The sequence below is a fragment of the Onychomys torridus genome, chromosome X, assembly GCF_903995425.1.
Source record: "Onychomys torridus chromosome X, mOncTor1.1, whole genome shotgun sequence".
Lineage (NCBI taxonomy): Eukaryota > Metazoa > Chordata > Mammalia > Rodentia > Cricetidae > Onychomys > Onychomys torridus.
The window spans coordinates 35,173,629-35,194,320 of record NC_050466.1 but is presented as its reverse complement, the minus strand read 5'-3'; the positions used below and the strand labels follow the sequence as shown (position 1 = coordinate 35,194,320).

At 38.9% G+C, this 20,692-nt stretch overlaps 1 protein-coding gene across 1 annotated transcript; it reads left to right on the top strand.

Annotated features, from left to right (window-relative positions):
- Positions 1-2,163: 2,163 nt before the first annotated feature.
- Positions 2,164-10,734, top strand: Mmgt1 (membrane magnesium transporter 1). Its single transcript, XM_036175139.1, has 4 exons — positions 2,164-2,441; positions 4,728-4,780; positions 8,612-8,715; positions 10,380-10,734. Exons 1-4 carry the CDS (start codon positions 2,363-2,365, stop codon positions 10,537-10,539), a joined length of 396 nt encoding a protein of 131 aa, XP_036031032.1. The 5' UTR covers positions 2,164-2,362; the 3' UTR covers positions 10,540-10,734.
- Positions 10,735-20,692: the final 9,958 nt, after the last annotated feature.

The window sequence follows — 20,692 nt, the reverse complement described above, 5'->3', positions numbered from 1 at the left end:
TTCTGAGGCCCGCAGAGACTACACAATGAGAGTCAGTCTGTCTCCTCCCTCCCCTTCCCACCTCTCTCCCTCTCAAAACCCTCTAACCTTTGAATAATTTTCTGCTTCAGATAAATTGTTATTAGGTCACCTGGAAAAGTTTTAATGGGCATTATCTAAGCTAAAACAAAACTTTGGTCTGTTTTAAAACTGTATTTTCTATCTTGCAACATCCCAAGCATTGAGAAAAAAAAACAAACCATTTTCCTGCCAATTATAACAGTGATGAGTTGTTTGTTTGTTTTGATTGTGATGTTTATTGGTAGTTCTTCTTTTGTAAGGAATACTTGATATTGCAATTGATGTTGATCAAGCACTGTGTGGAGAGGGCCCACAGAGCAGTAATGACTGACATAATCTTTGAGTAATGGGATCCAGAACAAAAACAATACAGGTAAGTTTAAGGAAGTATGTTGTTGGCTCTTGGAGGTCTTAATTTCCAGTTTTTCAGATGTGAAGCAACCCAAGTATATCAAAAGATCACAGGGATTTTTTAAAAAACCAATTCAAAGTACTAGAAGGAATCTTTGTAAAGATTTTTTCAGTGATAAAAATCACTCTCAGTTCTTTCCCAACATTTATTCATCCTTCATTCAACAAATATGCATTCAGTTTCTACTATTTGGCACTCAATGTTCTATGCACAGAGAAATCTGTGTTCTTGCAGCTCACATTCCAGAATGATAAGAGAGGCAGCAAACAACAGTAACATAACAAACATGGCAAATAAATGATAGAGTTTAGAAGGTGATATACTCTGATTTGAGTAGATTAAGGAGATCACAAGTGGGGAAGCTTCACATTTAAAAAGCATAAGGAGCACCACTAAACAGGTACTGGTGAATCAACTGAGTGAGATGACAGTTCTTTAGAGGTTGATGGGAAAGAACGGTAATTACACTTTACATTTTTTTTTTAAAGATTTATTTATTATGTACACAGAAGAGGGTGCCAGATCTCATTACAAATGGTTGTGAGCCCCCACGTCGGTGCTGGGAATTGAACTCAGGACCTCTGGAAGAACAGTTGGTGCTCTAAACCACTGAGCCATCTCTCCAGCCCCCTCCCCTTTTTTTCCAGAGCTGAGGACCGAACCCAGGGCCTTGCACTTGCTAGGCAAGAGCTCTACCACTGAGCTAAATCCCCAACCCCTACATTTATTTTGTGATATGCAGTTTACAAAGCTGTGCCACTGAAGTAACTTGTATAGAGTTGAGGGGGTGAATTACGTTTGGCCATATAGATTTCATGTACCACAGGGTCTACTCACACGAAAATTAATATCCAGCAGTGGGTAGCTGGGAATGCTGACCTGGAGCTAAGGAGCGGTATTTGAGACACAGTTGTTGATTTGGAATCACTGTGGTATCTATGCTGGTCTGAAGTGGAAACGAATTAATGAGCTTGTCAACAGAGAGCAGAGCAAAAAGAGATCAAGGGAAGACCTCACTTTTGAATGTCTACATTTTAGGAGATGAAGACAAAATACGGAGAAAGGAGATTATATTTGGATCCTGGTCAGATTGTTTTAAACATCCCTTTATTGACTTATTTTTTTCCTTAATGCATGCTAGCATTCTTCACGACAAAACAGTTCCGCTATGCTTTTTGCGTGGATTTTTCTCGAAGAAAGGTAAAGTAGAAAAGCACGAAGCTAAATTAATTTTTCTGAGCGTCTCCTGCAAGCCAAGCATTGAGGGCTGCAACCCCGCCCTCCCCCCCAAGTTATCACTCTCCACACTTTATTTGCCTCCTCACACTCATTTCCTTACAACCTTCCTCAGTACCAGTTGTCCTAGGCCAGAAGCATAGGGAAGACTTAATGAAAGCAGAGGACTTGGGTTCGAAAGAAAACCAAATCAACTAACTAGCCAATTTACAAATACCAACTGCTAGGATTCTGAATCTTGCACCAACAGCCTTTGCCACCAGCCCCACCCTCTTCTCCTCCTGGGCCTTTCCGTAAGTCCCGCCCCTTCTCCAAGTCCAGCGCTTATTTGCTGGCACTTTTCTGAGCCTCCCCATTGGCCACGCTTGGCCTAGTCTTTCACGCCCTCGGCTCAGCTCCGCCCCTCAGAGAGAAGTGTCACTGCGCAGACTCGAAGGAGGCCCGGAGGACCTTTTTCCGTGTCGCTTTCTCCTTCTTCCCAGCATTCCTTTTTCCTCATTCTCAAGACTCACTGAGTTTTGCGCCACCCGGCACTTCGCGCCCAGGTCTTTGGTGACGTCATGTTCCTGCGCCGCGTGGACGCCCGCCGGTGAAAGGAGGAATAGCTCAACCGCCCTTCGCCTCCTTTTGTTGGGCTGCCGCTCCTTCCGAATCATGGCGCCATCGCTGTGGAAAGGACTTGTAGGCGTCGGCCTCTTTGCCCTAGCTCATGCTGCCTTTTCAGCTGCTCAGCGTAAGTGCATGAAGGACAGGGACTTCTCGCGTGTGGGACACCTAGGGCTGTGTGTGGGTGCTCCCCTGAGGAACTGTCGGACCCAGTGTCGGAGGAACAGCCGTTAGAGACCGTATAGTTTGGGGTGACTAAGTAAGGCAGTTCAGGGTCCTCGGTGGAAGGCTTAAAATTGGAGGGGTGTGGAACAGCTAGACTGCAGAAAGGTTAAAAGAGGTTGCTGATGTTTGAGAAAGGGTTCAGAGCAGGAGTCTGTCTCAGAACTTAAGACACGAGATGTCAGATCCAGCATAAAGTGTGGGATTGAGAACTTTGCATGCTTGTGGCTTCATGACAGGTCGACAGCATCCTGGGCGCTCTGCTGTCCAGGCAGAGTCTGAGAAGTTAAGTGATCATTTGCCTCAGGGAGGCAGTGTGACACGGGAAAGAGCAGTGGACCGGTAGCATTAAAGGGTTGGTCGTTAAAATTTTGCTTAACTGTTAAATCTGTGTGACCTTGGGCAGAAGATAACGTGCTATATGGTGGGTTTTAAATTTTTTCTCAGATCAATGATTGAAGTTACTTCTGCTTTTAGATGCTAGAGATTCCACGATACCATAAGGGAGTTCTTAGGCTAGTGGAGAAATAATTACAAGAAATAATTACAGTAAAATAATATGGATATGCAAAGGGATGTGTATGTGTGTGTGTATATATATATAAATGCTCATGGGGAGTAGTAATTTGGTGGGACCTGCAGAAAGTGTCTTAGCCTTGCTGCTCGTAGTGTGGTCAATAGGCCAGCGTCATGGACATCACCTGGGAGCTTGTTAGTAGACACTCAGGCTCCACCTCAGACCTATTGAATCAGATCTTCGTTTTAATAGGTCCCTGGGTGATTTGCATGCACATTAGTTTGTGAAGCACTGTCCTGGAGGAGATTAGCATACACTGGAGTACTGTGTTATTTTCAAAGTAAGCTTTGGCTCTATTATACAGTCATGGAGCAGAGAAGGCCCTTGCTTGATGTCCAATGTCCTCATTAAAAAAATGAAGAAATGCCTAGCTAGTGTTAAAGTGCTTCATTCAAACAAGAAAGCTAGCTAGAAGTGGGACATTAGAAGGTTAATTCAAAACTACTTTTGATATTGGATTGGTTTTATTTTTACTCCTGCCATTATAAGTTCTGTAAATTCAAATATGCTCTGTCTGAAACACACCTTTTTAACAGAGTCATACCGCGTTCACTTTAAACAATTCGGGTATTTTAAGTCTAGAGTATATTCTGAAGTATGAATTGTCCTACTTAATCTAGAATTAAGATTTTGGATTTTATATTTCACATGATTAGACTGCCTTGTGGATTTGTAACTGCAGCAAGATCTCTGTAATGCTCATGCTGGCAAAAGTCTGGCATTACCTTTGACACTAGTTGTGTCATGTGAAATTGTGGCATCAGATAGCATCCTATGGTGTTGTAGCATGCTCATCTCTGGCATAGTGACCTTTAATATAGCAGTGCAGCGATCATGCACTAAACAAATCCTGTTTAACTTTCACATTCCCATTTTACCATGGAGGAAACTCAGTTGAATGGTTCTGTAGCTCTGTGAGTCTAAGAAACACTCTGCTCACTTTCACATTTTAACACCCTACAACTGAAATACATGTTGGAGTTGCTGAGGATGTCTTAAGCGAGGTACAGTAAATTATAGTAAATAGAAGAGCTGGTGCTATGTATGACTCAGGGTTACCAGTTTCCAAATCCTGATCCTTCAGACCCTTGCTGCCTCCTGAAGTGAAGACAGCAGCAGAATTAAGTAGTAGCAGGGACAGAAATTGGTGTCCTGAAACAACAATTATACCACCACACTGAAGAGAAACATTTCCATGCCAGTTTTCACTTTGGCTTCACTGTACAATGGCAAGGTCATTCAGCATTGAAGATGTTTGTAGCCCTATTGATTGTTAAATAATTATGACTTCTTTGACCACTTAGTGAAATAAAGTTTGAGAATTTCTAGATTTTCTATATTAATGAATGAAAAATTATGCTTAGTTATTTCAGTTTCATACTTGGCCATCTGTCACTCAGTTAAGGTTATAAAGACAGGCCATGACAAGCATAAACTAATTCATAAAAATAAGGCTGACTGCATTAGAAGAGGTTTTTGAGGAATCTGGGATTAGCATTACTTTATGTAGCATGTAAGTCAGCCACTTCTTTGGTATATTGATTTTCTTGCATTAGGCTTTCCTTAAAGGAAAACAAGCTACAATTTCCTTAATGGTATGTTTCTGGTTTATAGATCGTTCTTATATGCGACTAACAGAAAAGGAAGATGAATCACTACCAATAGATGTAAGTTGGTCATTTATATTCCATTAAATACGTATTTAAAAATCAACCACTTTGCTTGTGGTAATTTTTATGTTATTTTATTTTATTCTTTTCATTTTCAAGCATGATGTAGCATCTGTTACCTGCTTCTTTTTTTTGAGCTAGAGTCTCACTGTGTAGCTCTCGCTGGCTTTAAACTTGCTATGTAGACTTAGCTGGTCTCAAACTCACAGAGATCTATCTGCTTCTGCCTCTGCCTCCTGAATACTAGGACTAAAGGCTTGTGTTACCTTGCCCAGATGTTACCTGCTTTTATCACTCTATAAATTCTAAAGATTTTGAAATCTTTAAAGATTTTCTACTAGAACTTTTTATCAGCCATGGTGGCTCACAGCTATAATCACAGCACTTTGGAGATTGAGGCATGAGGATTGTTGTGAGTTTGAGGTCAACCTGGACTACAGAGTAAGACCCTTTATCAAAACAACAAAAACTAAAGAAGGAAATAGGGGGCCTTTCTAGAAGTTTTTGTATCCACAGTATAAAATGGCCTTTAAAATTGTTATTTGTCTCAAGTTTTTATAATAATACCTTTTTAAATATTTTATTATGGCACAAGTGTGTAGGTCAAAAGGCAATCAGCAGGAGTCAATTCTCTTTCACCATGTGGGTCCCAAGGGAAAAAAATTTTCAGGTCATCAGGCTTGGTGGCAAGCATCTTCACCCACTCACCCATTTCACTGGCCCAGTAGTTCCTTTGGAAAGTGAAGTTTAAAAACAAGCAATGCTGACAGTACTTACTTAGAGACAGGAATCAATGATAAAAACTAAAGAAGGTGCCTTTTAACCAGAATTAATGCCTAGTCCTCACTTGACTTATAACTTAGTGTTACTATTAGATTTAAACTTAGAAAAATAGTTCTTTGTAACAGAATTAAACAATAGGTGTGAAAAATATAAACTAATCACACAAAATTAAAACAATAGCAGCAACAGAACTGATCCAATTCCCTGGCAATTTCACATTTACTCATAATAGTTTAAAGGCTATCAGGGTTTAGGCTTGTTCCTATTTTTCCTATGTATACACATTGTTGTCTTAGGTACATGTACTTTGTTTTACCTAATTGAAACAGCTTTTGGGAACTGGTGAGATGTCTCAGTGGTAAAGATGTTTCAGTGGGTAAAAGCACTTGCTGTTAAGCCTGATGATCTGGCTTTAATCCCTGGAATCTACATGGTAGGAGAAAACCAACTTCTGCAAGTCTCTGACTTGAACCCTTAACACTGTGGCACCTATGTTTCCTCCCTGTAAATAAATGTGAAGCAAACAACAAAATTAAGGTTGAAACTAGATCCTTTATAAAAGCATTTTGTATGTTTATATGTACTTTAAAATTGTTTTTGAAAATAAAATATAATTATATCATTTCCCCTTTTCCTCCCTCCAACCCTTCCCATGTCACTCAAATACCTGGCCTCTATTTCTTTGTGTTGCATACATATGTATATATCTATATGTCCTTAAATATATAAATACAACTGCTCAGTTCCTATCATGTTACTTGTATGTGTATGATTGAAGGGATGACCATGGGACCTCAACACTAGACAAAGAAGCACAGATAATAAGGAATGCTGAGAACAGGAGAAATAGTCTTCACCAGGGAAGAGTCCCCAAATTCGTTATCCAATACTAAGTATATATGTAGTCTTGGAGTTAGCTAGCTTTGGTTTTCGTTTTGTTTTGGAGACAGGCTGTGTGGCCTAGGCTACTACTGAAATTGTATATAGCAAAAAATGGCCTTGAAATCCTTGATTCTGCTGCTGTCTTAACTCCTGGGTGCTGAGATTACAAGTATGTGCCACCACACCTACTTTATAGTTTTCCTTGGACATCATTTTTCTGGGACATATTTTCATGACAATTCATTGATTTACCACATTCTTTCTGTGTTATATGAAACACAATCTCCTTGGGGCTAGAAATGAAATTCAGTACAGTGTTTGCCTGGCATACACAAATCCCTGTGTTTGATCCTCTATACCTAATAAATTGGGCATGGTGGCACACGCCTATAATCCTAGCACTTAGAATGTAGAAAACAGGAGGCTCAGAAGTTCAGGGTTTTCCTCAGCAACATTGAGCTGAGACCCTGTTTTAAAAAACAACAAGTTTAGCTTAAACTGTTTAGAGGGCCCCCAGGCAGTGGGAATGGGACCCATCCCTGGTGCATGAGCCGGCTTTTTGGAGCCTAGTGCCTATGGTGGGACACTTTGCGCAGCCTTGGTGTAGGGAGGAGGGGCTTGGACCTGCCCCAATTGAATGAATGTACCAGGCTCTGCTGACTCCCCATGGGAGACCTTGCCTTGGAGGAGATGGGAATGGAGGATGAGTTGGGGGGGAGGGCTGGAGGGTGGGAGGAGGGAGGACAGGGGAATCTGTGGTTGGTATGTAAAATGAATAGAAAATCTCTTATAAAAAAAACAACAAAATAAGACAATCTCTTTGGTGGTTGCAATGTAAAGTAACATTTCAGATGTTGTTGGATTTTAATTGAGACAGTACTAGCTTGTGGCTAATTATGGCTCTGTTTTTGACTGAAGATATTGTATATATGGCTGTTAACTTACCCTCCTCTCACCTTTCCTTTTTGGTAGATGCATACAAACATACATGCATTTTTATATCTACTTAAAGTAACTTTCTCAGTTGGCAAATTTTAAAAATTCATGTAATCATAATTAAGAAAAGAGGCCCATAGTCCCATGTTGGTTAATTTCAAACATTAAATTAAGCATTGTTGCTTGCCCAACCTGTTTGGAAAGCAGTTTGGTGTTATGTAATAAATCTGAACACACACGTACTCTGTACTCAGAATTTCCATTCCTGTGTACCAGGAGACATGTAGAAATATTTATGTTGGCCTTATAAAAATAACAGGAAACATCCCACATTCCCAGCAATAATGAAATAAATCATGGTGTTTTCATATGTTAAGTGCTAAACACAATGAAAAGAATAGACTGCTGCTGTGGGGATGCATCTCACAAAGACTGTTGAGGGAAGACAGCTGGACTCAAAAGAATGTATTTGAGTGCATTTAAATGAGATTCGAAATGAGTAAAAGTAAACCATAATGTGTTTTAGAGGTTCTATAATTGTTCAAAAGCAGAAGGAAAATTGTCAAGAACAGCAAGGAACTGATTAATACACAGTTAAGTACAATAGTTAACTTTAAGAAGGAAAGAAAGGAAATAATGGGACAAGGACTTGGAAGGTTCTGAGAAGTCAGGTTTGGTGGTATATACCTGTAATTGCTGCATCTGCAAAAGCTAATGCAGGAGGATTGTGAGTTTAATGCCAACTCGGCATATGTGATGAGACCCTGTTTCAAAATGACAAGGGGAAGGATTGAAAGTTTAGTTGGTTGGCGGATATGTGATACCTTTTTATTGCTTTTCTTTATACTCTGCTCATATGCTTTGCGCCCTTTCAGATACTAACCAGTACTGAAATAACAAAAAAGAGTTTTAGTTGCTCTTGGAAGCAGACACTATTTGGTACTTGAGTTCTAAGTGGCTTGGTACCAGTTAGTACTTGGTGACTTTGCTCCTCTGAGCATGTTGCTAAGTTCATTTCCTAAAGCATCAAAAGTGTTATTGTACTTAAGAGATTTTATTGTGTCTGAGTGTAAATCATTTCAAGAAGCGACTCGTTGGCGAGTGGCACTGAGGAATGAATGCTTGTTAGAACTTGCACAGTTGGGGGTGGGGGTAGGGGAAGCAGATTGTCAATTTTTCAAATAGTGTTTATATGCTATTTGTTAATCTGCATCTTTATACTCACAGATAGTTCTTCAGACACTTCTGGCCTTTGCAGTTACCTGTTATGGCATAGTTCATATCGCAGGGGAGTTCAAAGACATGGATGCCACTTCAGAATTAAAGAATAAGTAAGTTCCTTTCCAGAAGCATTTAACTTCAGAGATATTTGTTTTCTGAACATGATTTACAGCGTGATTTCAGCTACACAAAAGTTGGTTTCATTTTTATCTTTTGATTATGTAGTTTGTAAGAGTAATGAGGCAAAAGTACTAAGTCAGTATTTAGTGTCATAGGACAAGTCGAAGTTGAAAGCCAGGTATAGGGGCACATGCCTGTAAGCCCAGCACTCTCAAGGATGAAACAGAGGATTGGGAGTTCGAAGAAAGTCTGGGTTAAATAGGAAGACCCTGCTTCAAAACAAAACCGTAAGAGGAGAAAAGTAAAAACAAGGTGTGAGATTGTGGTTCCGACTAGTGGCCTAAAATCACTGGTTGGTTAGAATGTGATAGATGGAAATAGGTACATAGAAAGATAATAGCTCAGAAGCATTAACTAGGTCCCTTCCTTCTTTTTCTTTTATTCTCTTGTCCCAGCTTGGCATTTGGAAGAATAACTGACTTTTCTGTTTCCTCTGTCAAGGAATGCCCTCAGCCCTTTTTCTATTTTTCTGGATTAATACCATCATTATTCTGCATGTTTCTCCTGTTTTCTGTTTGCTTGCCTGCCTCATATTTTTACTTCAGTTTGTTCAATTCCATTTCTGGGGTTTCCCTACCTTCTTTATCTAGAAAAATAGCCCTTTACAATATTTTCAGTAAATATCTGTACACTGGAGAAAGTTACCCCCCCATTTACTTCATTATTTCAATTTATTTTAAGATTATTTTGTATTTGTTTATATGTGGCTACATGAGTTTATGGGCATGCAGGTGCCTGTGGAGGCCAGAGAGAATTGGATGCATCTGGAACTGGAGTTAAAGGCACCTATGAGCCACCCGCCCAGCATGGATGCTGAGAACAAAACCCTGGTGCTCTGTAGGAACAGTATACATTCTTAACCCTTGAGCTACCTCTCCAGTCCTCCCCCCCATTTCCATTTGGGTGGTTAAGTGGGGCTAACTTTGAGATTTTTTTTCCGTAAAGGGAAGATTCTCTGGTTCTTTTCAGGAAAATAATATTTAAAAGCAAACACTAAAAGCTCATATCTCAGGACATTTATGGACTTTTTTAGATGATACAGATCTCAGTGGAAGAGTCTTTGAAGGATCTCAGGCAAGAGGCCAGGAAAGAAAAGAGCCAAACCAAATGGCATCAAGTAGGGGCAGCAGAATAGTTGGATTTGGCCAACAGTACATATAGAAGGCCAAAAGGAATTTTTCACTGTGCTTGAAAAACAAATCTTGCAATGTCTATGGATTAGGGCCAAAGGAGAATAATCAGAGGTATGGTCTGTGTGCTAGCATTTGAAAGATGATTTATCATAAGCTACTGTTAAATTTACAGAGATGACTGAAGTTCATCTAGTAGTTGTTACTATTGATAGGCATCCTGGAAGGAAGGAATGGCTGAAGAAGAAAAAAATCTGCGAACTTTATGGTCATTTCCAAGTTTCTTACAGTCTTTGTAGAGTAAAAATATGCAATATAGTATGATTACCATTTGTAGTCTAATCTCAGATTTATTCCTATTTAAAATATAATTCACAGCAAATTCATAATTAGAAGCCTGCTTATTTTCCAAATGTGCTTTTATAAAGGTTTATCTAAAATTGGTGCTTTTTTTTCTTTTTAAGGACATTTGATACCTTAAGGAATCACCCATCTTTTTATGTGTTTAATCATCGTGGCCGAGTACTGTTCCGGCCTTCGGATGCAACAAATTCTTCAAACCTCGATGCATTGTCCTCTAACACATCATTGAAGTTACGAAAGTTTGACTCACTGCGCCGTTAAGCTTTTTACAAATTAAAGAACAGGACAGACACAGAATTGAGTATTGGAGTTTGGGGTGTCAAACACTCCCCCCAACATCAGTATTTATATTGCTATTTCAGAGCTAATTACAATACTCTATGGCCCTTGTTTGTACATTGTTAAAATCAAATGGTGTATAAGTTATCTGTGAAATGAGTCTTTGAAGTTTCGTATAGAGGTTTTTTTTTTTTTTTTTTTTTTTTTTTTTTCATTTGAAACAATTCCCATGTTTTGTAAAAGTCACTGTTTTGAACACATTTCCCAGAAAAATGTTGGGATTTTTGTGATTATTTATTTTCGTAGATTTCTTTTCTTTTGCACTACAGGTTTTAGGAGTCCTGAAAATACCATGTAACACCTGCATTTTGCAGCACAAGAGTCAAATGGTCTTTAATTCTTATTAGACCAACTTCTCTAAGAAGACCAAAATGGTGACTTTGCGGTTTTTCTTAGGTCCCCTAAAGAGTGACTCTGCTTTTACAGATACTTGCCAGTTTTTACTTTATCAATGGTTTCTCTCCAGACCCTATTCCCAGCTACCTTCTACCATTAGCTGTCTTGTTTCATCACTTCTGAGATTCTGTGTGCAGTGAGCAATTTTTTGTGTCAGAAATTCTATCATAACATATATATTTAACAGTTCATCTTGCTGTAACTCCTGCTGTTTTGTTGTAAAATCCTCACTGATTATAGAATGTAAGACTAGTTGAAAGTAGACCAAAAAGACAATTTGTGACTTCATTATCTTGCCTGTGTAGAATAGTATTGATTGAGGAAAACTGATTCGCCAGTTTCACTCATTCAAAGTCTGTTGACTTATTTATTTCATACTAAACTGGTAATTAGTGAAAATAATGAAATGTCTCAATTAATGTAAAGGCATATGCAAAGAAATTGGGCCAAATATGTTCTAAATATTTGGAGCTAATCTATTTTAATTCTCTTAGAAAATTAAGGTCATTTAAGAAGTTGCTTTGTAGCTTCTGATTGTGAGCTGGCTTGGAGTTTTCCATCTTCACTATGGTGCTGAAGGTGAGCATAAGGATACAGCATTGAATGTTTTTCAGAAACAGTCATTTTACTCTTAGGAAAATTGGAGGAACATTTTTAGCTAGGAAACTAAGAAGCTCAACATTACTTCATAGAGACTATTGCTTTCCACAAGCATCAACACATTAATTTTGTTAAATTATATAGGTATAAAGGGAATAACTCTGCCGATTTTGATAGGAAATCCACCTGAAGCTTTTTTATTTGTTTGATGTTTGTTTCAGGCAGAGTCTTGCTATCCAAATGCTCTCACACTTGGTGGCATTTTTTTCATTAGGAAAGAACTTCAGCCTTTCTACCTGGTAATGCACAGCTTCAAAGGACAAGATTTTGTCATTGATTTGTTTTTGTTTTTGTTGTTTTTTTGTAAAGAGGATTTCATATAACCTGAGCTAGCCTCAACCTCACTATGTAGCCAAGGATGATCCTTATGCCTCCACCTCCTCAGTGCTAAGATTATAGGTGCTGCCACTATACCTGGTTTTCTGGGTCCTGGGGATTGAACCCAGGGCCTTATGCATGTCAAGCAAGCACTCTACAAACTGAGCTACATCCCAACCCCTTGGCACTGGATTGTGATTCTTTTGTTGTTCCAAGTCTTTGTAACACTGACTCTGTTCTCTAATGAGAACAACTCAGAAATCTACTGATCACCTACAGTGATTTAGAAACAGTCTAAAAATGTGAAGTTAAGCAAGGTGTGGTGGCATGTGCATGTAATCCTAGCACTTAGGAGGCTGAAGCAGGATCACAAGTTTGGGGCAAATCTGGGCTATCTTAGTGAACCCTTGTCTTAATTCCAACCCCCCAGAAAAAGTGAATCTAAGAACTAATGTGATGATAGTGAAATCAGAATGGCATGCAAGAAGCATGCTGCACACCAGGCTTTTCTCCATACTCCTTGACTAGTACTTGATTGAAGAGCCTCTTGTTTCCTTCTCTTTGGGGACTGTCTTCCTTCTTAATGTGTTCTCATAGTGAGGTTAACTGAGAATTAATCTACATGCTTTGTAATCTCATTCTTTTAAAGGGCATAGTTGCCAGATGCGGCTCACGCCTGTAACCCTAACACTCAGGAGGCCAAGGCAGGAAAGTTGTCACATAAATTCAAGGCCAGATTGAGATACACTATGAGACCTTACCTTTAAAGAAGTTATACAAATTTAAAAGCATACAAGTAAGTAACTTTTAATATAATTGCAAAATTGTGCAGCTACATGATAAATCTAGACCACTTTACTACCCCTAAAGAAGCCCTGTATTCGTTAGTAGTCACCTCTGATTTCCTCTCGGTGTGTCCCACCTAGGTCCTAGGGACCTAATAGTCTACATATGTACAATCTGATCATTTACTAAAAATGAATTCATGCAATATTTAGTCATTGTGACCAGTTTCCTAAATATGGTTTTCTATGTGGAGTGAACACTCATCTTGAGAACCCAGAGCCCAGTACAGTGAAAGGAAGTGGTTGGGGGCTGGGATTGTTGATCTGGTAGAATGTTTGGCTATCATGTGCAAGGCCTTAGGTTCATCCACAGAATCACAGTAAAAACAGTAGTTGATAGATAAATGGATTTAAAGAGGGAAAGCCAATACCTGACAGACTATTCAGTTAATCTTGGTACATAGAATAGTGTTTCCCTTCTAGCCAACATCCATTCTGTACTACTGCTTCTAACATTTATTTAGTTTCTATAATGGATATTAAAATCTATTCTTGCCTACCCAGCCAAGAAAATCCTGCTAAAATAATGCTAAAATTTTTGGCAAATAATTGACATAGTAAATTTTAGATATGTCCACCTTTGCGGACAGCTTGTATACCTCAGGCCAGGTAAACATCCCCCAATTTTTTTTTAAATCGACTTCATTGAATTTCTGCTATCTTCTTGAAATATGGTACTATAAAACTAAATAAGATATGGGTGCATTGTAACAGTGCTAAGTGTGTTCAGTACAGAATATTATTTACAATACTGTGCGATAGTCCATTACTGCCTAGGGTAGTTAAAAAACAGTGATGTGAGCTAGTGCTAGCTAGGTAAGCCTATACTGACATGATTTCAGTGACATTAAAAAGTAGGAGACATACAATCAAAGTTCTCCAGAACACAGGAACACACTTCATAACCAGGGAACTAGCCAAATCCTATGGGCTAATAGCTCAGCTGCAGGGAATAAAGATTGTGAATTGGTGACAAGTATGCACAGTTACTCCCTAATGATTGCTTCCTAAGCACTTGTGGCATACTTTTGAGTGACATGACAGCATCTTCCTGGCTGTACGTGACCTGTTTCCATGATGTATTGAATACTGTTGTTGTTTGTGAGCCTTGATGCCTGTAACACCAATAAACCCATTTTTAGATATGTTTCCTCTCTTTAAATGACCTTGCCCTGTCCAATAAATAAGTGACTGTCTCACCTTGGTCTTGGTAGTGGGTTTTTTGTATTTTTTTTAGTATGATGCTGTTTTCTGAATGCGTACTTTAATTATATATGTAAAGTCTTTCTTTAAAATTTTTTTTAGTTTTTGAGATTATAATATAATTACATAATTTTCCCTTTCCTTTACTCCTTCCAACCCCTTCCATGTAGCCCTCACTATCTTTCAAATTCACAGCTTCTTTTTCCTTAATTATTGTTACATACATATTTGAAATGATGTTTCATTTATTTATCCCTTACTGGCCTCAAACTACCTATATAATCAAGGCTGGACTTGAATTCCTAAGTGTCCTACACCTGCCTCCCAAGTGCTGAGGTTCCAGCTGTGCACCACCATGCCCCTGTATATGTAAAGTCTTAATGCACTTTTGCACTCATAATGTATAATAGCACTTCTAGATAATCAAGTGCCCTGCAGGGTACAGGAGGTGGTCCTTGAGCAGCAACATGTAATCACTGCATCACAAATACGGCATACAGTTAAAATGATAGTCAAAAAACCTGGATTGATCTGGGTATGGCAGCACACACCTTTAATACTGATCTACGAAGCTGGCCAGAGCTGAGTAGTGAGATCCTGCCCCCGACCCCCCCCAACACACACACACAAAACAACCATGATTGGAATACCAGAGAAAAATCAAAAGTTTAATGAAAATCTAAGGGCAAGTCCCATATATAAAACTTGCCAGTTACCTACAGTAACTTGGAAGTCCATGTAGGATATTTCAAAATAACCTGACAAAGTGTGTTTTTTTTTTTTTAAGAAGGAAAGGGAAATACAATATATGTACATGGAATAAAAGACCAGGTAACACAGAAAGTAAAAAAATTTAGGAATACAAACAAAATATATTGTATGAAAATTTTTAAATTACAAAAATTAGCCCCTTGTTAGCGAAGCCAGCTTTAGAATGATGAAAAACTTATTAAATAACAGTATTCTCAGAGTAGCTAGATGGCTAGAAATGTGCATTTGTCACATTTGTGTGTTATGTTTGTTTATCGTGTAATTTATAAATAGACTTGTCCCCTGTGTTTTGAAAAACTATTACTTTTTCTTCCCTCTCTAATATGTATGTTTCCAGAGGTAACCAGCTCTAATTGCCACCCAACATATACTTCATTATTTTACATTAGTGGAATTAGACAGTTTATGCTTTTCTGTTGTTTGTTTCATTTCTTGTGTTTTATAAGAACTTTCTGTGTCAATATGTACAGAAACACCTCGTTATTTTTTCAACTAATATTTCAAACTGGTGAATTTTTAGATTGTTTCCAGTATTAGAGTAAATATATACATGCATTTAATGAGATTAGGCCCACAGGGTTCATTGCTACCATAGAATTCCTGGATCAAAGGATGCTTTTCATTTTCAGGTCAGTAGCTACTATCAAATTGGCCTTCAGACATCATGGTCCAGTGTCCTTCCACATACAATGTATGAGAGGAAATGTTTACTGGATCCATGCCAATACTGGATATGAATTGGTTTTTGGTTTCATCTTCTGAAAGTTAATTATTAGAATCTTATATTTTAATGAAGATTTAATGCATTGTTTTAAATTTTTATTTTTTATTTGATTTTTTGAGACTCAGTTTCTCTGTGTAACAGCTCTGGCTGTCCTGGATCTCACTCTGTAGACCAAACTGGCCTGGAACTCACAGAGATCTGCTGCCTCTGTCTTCCAAGTGCTGGGATTAAAGGTGTGCCCACCGCACCGCCAGTTTGATGTATTTTAATGGAAGAAATGGAACACATTTTCTCATCTCTTGGTTTTCAGTGAACTGTGTGTGTGGTCGTGTTCTGTTTTCAGTTGAGCTTTTTATAAGTTAAGAAAATTGTTTAGTTATGTCTTCCTGAATTTTGTTTGTTTTCATAGTTAGTGTTATCAGTATTTTGGCTGCTAGGAATTTGCTTTGCCTAGAAAGGCCTTTACATTTAAGAATAAATGAATTGCCGGGCGGTAGTGGTGCACGCCTTTAATCCCAGCACTGGAGAGGCAGAGGCAGGCAGATCTCTGTGAGTTCAAGGCCAGCCTGGGCTACCAAGTGAGTTCCAGGAAAGGCGCAAAGCTACACAAAGAAACCCTGTCTCAAAAAACCAAAATAAATACATAAATAAATAAATAAATTGAATATACTTCTCTAGCACTTTAAAGGGGTTTTGTTTGTCTGTTTTTTTTTTAAGATTTATTTATTATGTATACAGTGTTCTGTCTGCACATATCCCTGCAGGCCAGAAGAGGGCACCAAATCTCATTACAGATGGTTGTGAACCACCATGTGGTTGCTGGGAATTGAACTCAGGACCTCTGGAAGAGCAAGCAGTGCTCTTAACCTCTGAGCCATCTCTCCAGTACCCATGTCTGTTTTTTGAGATAAGATCTTTCTATGTTGTATTTGCTGATCTGTACGCATCATGTAGCTCAGGCTGGCCTATAACTAACCACAATCCTGCCTCAGTTTCCAAAGTGCTCAGATTACAGGTGTGTCTCACCAAAACTTGCTCAAGGAGTTTTGTTTGTTTGCTTTTATGCTTTAAATCTTTTGTTCATTTGGAATTTATTTAGGTAATAGAAATACTTTTTCTCCAAGTAGCTAACTGGTTATCCCAACCCCATTTGTTATTTTCTCCCACATTGATTGGAAGAGCCATCCTCATACATTGAATGTCCACAGATCTGTTACTGGACTCTGCAGTCTCTGGAGGGATAAAAACCACACAAAAAATTCTAATTATTTTAAATTGCTATATATTTCCTTTCTTTCTTTCTTTTTTTTTTTTTTCCTTTTTGTTGTCCTGGGAGTCTAGCCCAAATCCTTGAGCATAATAGATAAGTGCTCTACCTCGCTGGTCAATGTCCCCAGCTCTATATTCTCATATTTGGCATCTCTAGTCCAAACTTTACTATTCATTCTGAGTATTTTCCCTAATTATCTTTACATGCTTATTTTCCTAGATAACCTCTAGTTATCATTTTGCCCATATCTAAAACCATACTAATACTTTCCCTGTCTCTTTGTTTTGTGAACTGTGAAAGAAGAGAGTGATGAGCCTTGAGATTCTCCATTTAGAGCCATCATTCCTAATTTTCTTGCCACTGTTGCTTATTTCTCCATATGATCTCGATGCCACTCTCATAACTAAACAAGAACGAACCATTTTCTTTTTTTCTTTTTTCTTTGGAGCTAAGAATCGAACCCAGGGCCTTGTGCTTGCTAGGCAAGCGCTCTACCACTGAGCTAAATCCCCAACCCAATAACGAACCATTTTCTATTCCAATTTCTCCACACCTCTCTCAAATAGCTTTTATAGCTGCTTCCCCAAGGTTCATAGATTAGCACTCATTAGTGTCCCTTTAGTCTGTCTTTTGAAAAGTGGTATTTTTCTAAAATCAAATTGGTTCTTTGACCTTTTTTGACAGTTAATGGCAATGTTATTAGAGTTTAAGAGAAAAACAGTGAGCCAGGTAAGCTGCCAGGAAGAGGAGTGGTGTTTAAAGAAAGCAGGTGGGTTCAGTGATGAAGACCACCAGCCAGCAGTACAGGGTCTACAAGCAGCTGAGAGGCAGAAGAGGAGGAGGCTTCTCAGAGAAATAGTGAGGAAGCCCAGAGCGTCTGGAAAGCATTCAAGGCTTTGGCTAGTATCCAAAAGAGACAGAAAGATAGAAAAAGGCAAAACCGCCTGACCATGGTGGCACATGCCTTTAATCCCAGCACTCAGGAGGCAGAGACAGGCAGATCTCTGTGAGTTTTAGGCCAGCCTGCTCTACAGAGTGAGTTCCAGGACAGCCAGGGCTGAAACTGTCTTGAAAAACAAACAAAAGAGCAAGGTTATGCTTTTCTTGCCTCCGTGCTACATAATGGAAGATTTGCAAGAGACTGAATGGAGGAAGGACTTCTGGGAAGAAGAAGTACATAATCTCATTGAGGGGATAATTACTGCCCCCAAATCCTTAGAATAACTAGGTGAATTTTCTTTCCTGGGGCATAGATAGGAAGGTAGACTGATTATTAGAACATTCTCATGCTTTTAGAAAACTTGGAAAGATAATGCAGAGTTCTCATGTGCCCTAGAATTGATTTCTTTTGTTACTAACACTGTTAACTTATGACATTTGGTACAATCAATGAACCAATATTAGTGCAAGATATTAACTAAAGTCCATACTTTATTCAAATTTCTTGGGTTTTGCCTAGTATCTGTTTTGTGTTTCAGAAATCTATCCTCAGGACCATCTTATATTCAGATATCGTGTCCTGGATTCTCTTGGTGGTGACTGATTCATAGACATTCTTTGACGTCTTGCTACTGGGATTTGTCTGTCATTAGACTGTGGTTAAATGTTGGGGTAGGAGAGAAAGACAGCCAAGGTCAACTGTCCCCCTCATCATATCATACCAAGGCCATGTATCCTTTCATCATGAGTTCACCTGTCAAAGGTAAGATTTGTCAGGCGTTTCCACTGTAAAACCAACCCCACCCCAGTACTTATTAGAAGCTCCTATATACGCCCACACTTATGAAGTGAGCATTTATGCTATCCTACCTTGAGGATAGAGTACTTATGTAACTGATTCGGATTTCTTCTTTAGAAGTAACTTCTGAAGTCAGTACTCATTTATTTTGTCACTTATCCAAGTTTGGGTTCACCGATGAGTACTGCTTTATTTTGTAGCTGCAATTGTTTGCCTTGTAAACACTGGGAGCTTATTCTGGGAACTTCTGTGTCCCTTTGGCATGCCCCTATCGATGTGGATTTTTATCTGAAGCATGTCTTTGCTTTCTGGCATGACGCTACATTCTAAGTGCATATTGTCTGTTTCCTTCTCCAGTCCTGGAATTAGCCAATTCTCAAAAAATAGTCAGGTTCCATTGAGTGAAGAATAGCATTAGAAACCAACCCCTAACACCCGGCCACTGGATCTGCTCATTCTCACTGGAATTGCACTGCTTCTCCATCTTTTCATTTGGATAGAACAAGGAAATGCATGTGTGCATATTAACCTGTGCACTTATGTGTAAGTGTGACTATTTCTACATAGAATATATTTATGCTTAATGAGTTCATGCTGATTTTTAATACATCACCCCATAGATCATTCAAACTTCTTTTCCTTGGTTACCTGTAAACTCCCACTGCAACTGAAACCTGACTCCCACCATCTGCTATTCACTTAATTGAGTTGTTTAACTAATACTTCTTTAAGTTATTTAAGTACACGTAAAGTCATTGCAGGATTGCTAACTCACAGGCCCAGGAAAACAACTTTCCCCCAAAGAGCACAGAGATTACAGGTTGGTTGTTGGCCATCAGTGTTAAAAGTCTTCTCATTTGCAAAGTGACGTGTTACTTCCCTCTCTTCAGGACATTGACTGATTTATGTTTTAGTTTCTTTTTTTTTTTTTTTGGAGGGGGAGGGTCTAGACAGAGTGCTACTCTATAGGCAGGGTAGCATCAAACTCACAGCAATGACCCCGGGTCAGCCACTTCATAAATGTATAATACAATTACATTTTTTTATCACAGTGTACATTCTATTTGGGGGTTGCCCTGGCCTCCTAAATAATTGTTTCATTTGTACACACTAAGGTTCACTCTTTTCTCATTTTGTATGTGTTCATTTTATTGTGTTTTGTTTTCACTACTGGAGATTGAACCTGGTCCTTAACATGGGTTAGGCAAGCCTTCTACCCTTTTTATTTTGAAATAGTCACTAAGTACCCCAGAAGACCCTGAACTTGAGATCCTCCTGCCTCACCTTCCCAAGTATGCTTGAGATTAGAAGCCTGTGAGTCCAAGCCCAACAGTATCCACTTTTTGTGTTCTAAAGATGAATGAGTTTTGGCAGGTGCATAATGTTAAGTAAGCATGATTGTGTTATATAGAATCATTTCACAGTCTTGGAAAGCCCCGTGCCCCGCCTCTGCTTCCTTCCCCGAAGCCCCTGTATACTCCTTTTTCCTGCCATATGGTTGAACTCCTACTCTACGTAGCCCTATTTTGAACTGACTTCTTTGAGGAATGTGCATTCAGCACTCCTCTCTGTGTCATGATAACACACTTCTTCCCCTCTCTGAATACTGGACTGCTCTCTGGATGCCCTGCTCGCTCACTTAGTACTGAGGCACATCTCGGGAGTCTGGCTGCTCTTGAGACAACTTGCTGTAAGCATTCACATGTAGGTTTTTTGTGGGGACATAAAATTTCAAATTAGTTGGGTAAATACCAAGGAGCACAGTTGCTAGATCATATGTTAAGATTATGTTTAGCTTTATAAGATATTGCCAAACTGTCTTTCAAAATGGCTGTACAGTTTTGCAGTCTCTGCAGCAATGAATGCATTCCTGTAGCTTGGCACCCTTATCTGGTATTGGTATTGTCTGCTTTTGAATTCGAGCTGCCCTGCTAAGTGTCAAGTGGCATTTCACCAGTATTGTAAGTTGCAGTTCTGTTACGTTTCCATGTGCTTATTGGCCATCTCCACTCTTCCTTTGCTTCTTTTCTTTCTTTTTTAAAAATGATTTATTTCTACGTATTTCATGTGCACTGGTGTTTTCCTTGCATGTCTGTCTGTGTGAGGTGTTGGATCCCCTGGTTATGAGCTGCCATGTGGGTGCTGGGAAT

Excerpts from the sequence above, each read along its gene's own strand:
- Mmgt1 (XM_036175139.1), top strand. The coding sequence starts at position 2,363 with ATGGCGCCATCGCTGTGGAAAGGACTTGTAGGCGTCGGCCTCTTTGCC. Across the intron at positions 2,442-4,727 it reads TGCCTTTTCAGCTGCTCAGC|ATCGTTCTTATATGCGACTA; the intron begins GTAAGTGCATGA and ends TCTGGTTTATAG. Across the intron at positions 4,781-8,611 it reads ATGAATCACTACCAATAGAT|ATAGTTCTTCAGACACTTCT; the intron begins GTAAGTTGGTCA and ends TTATACTCACAG.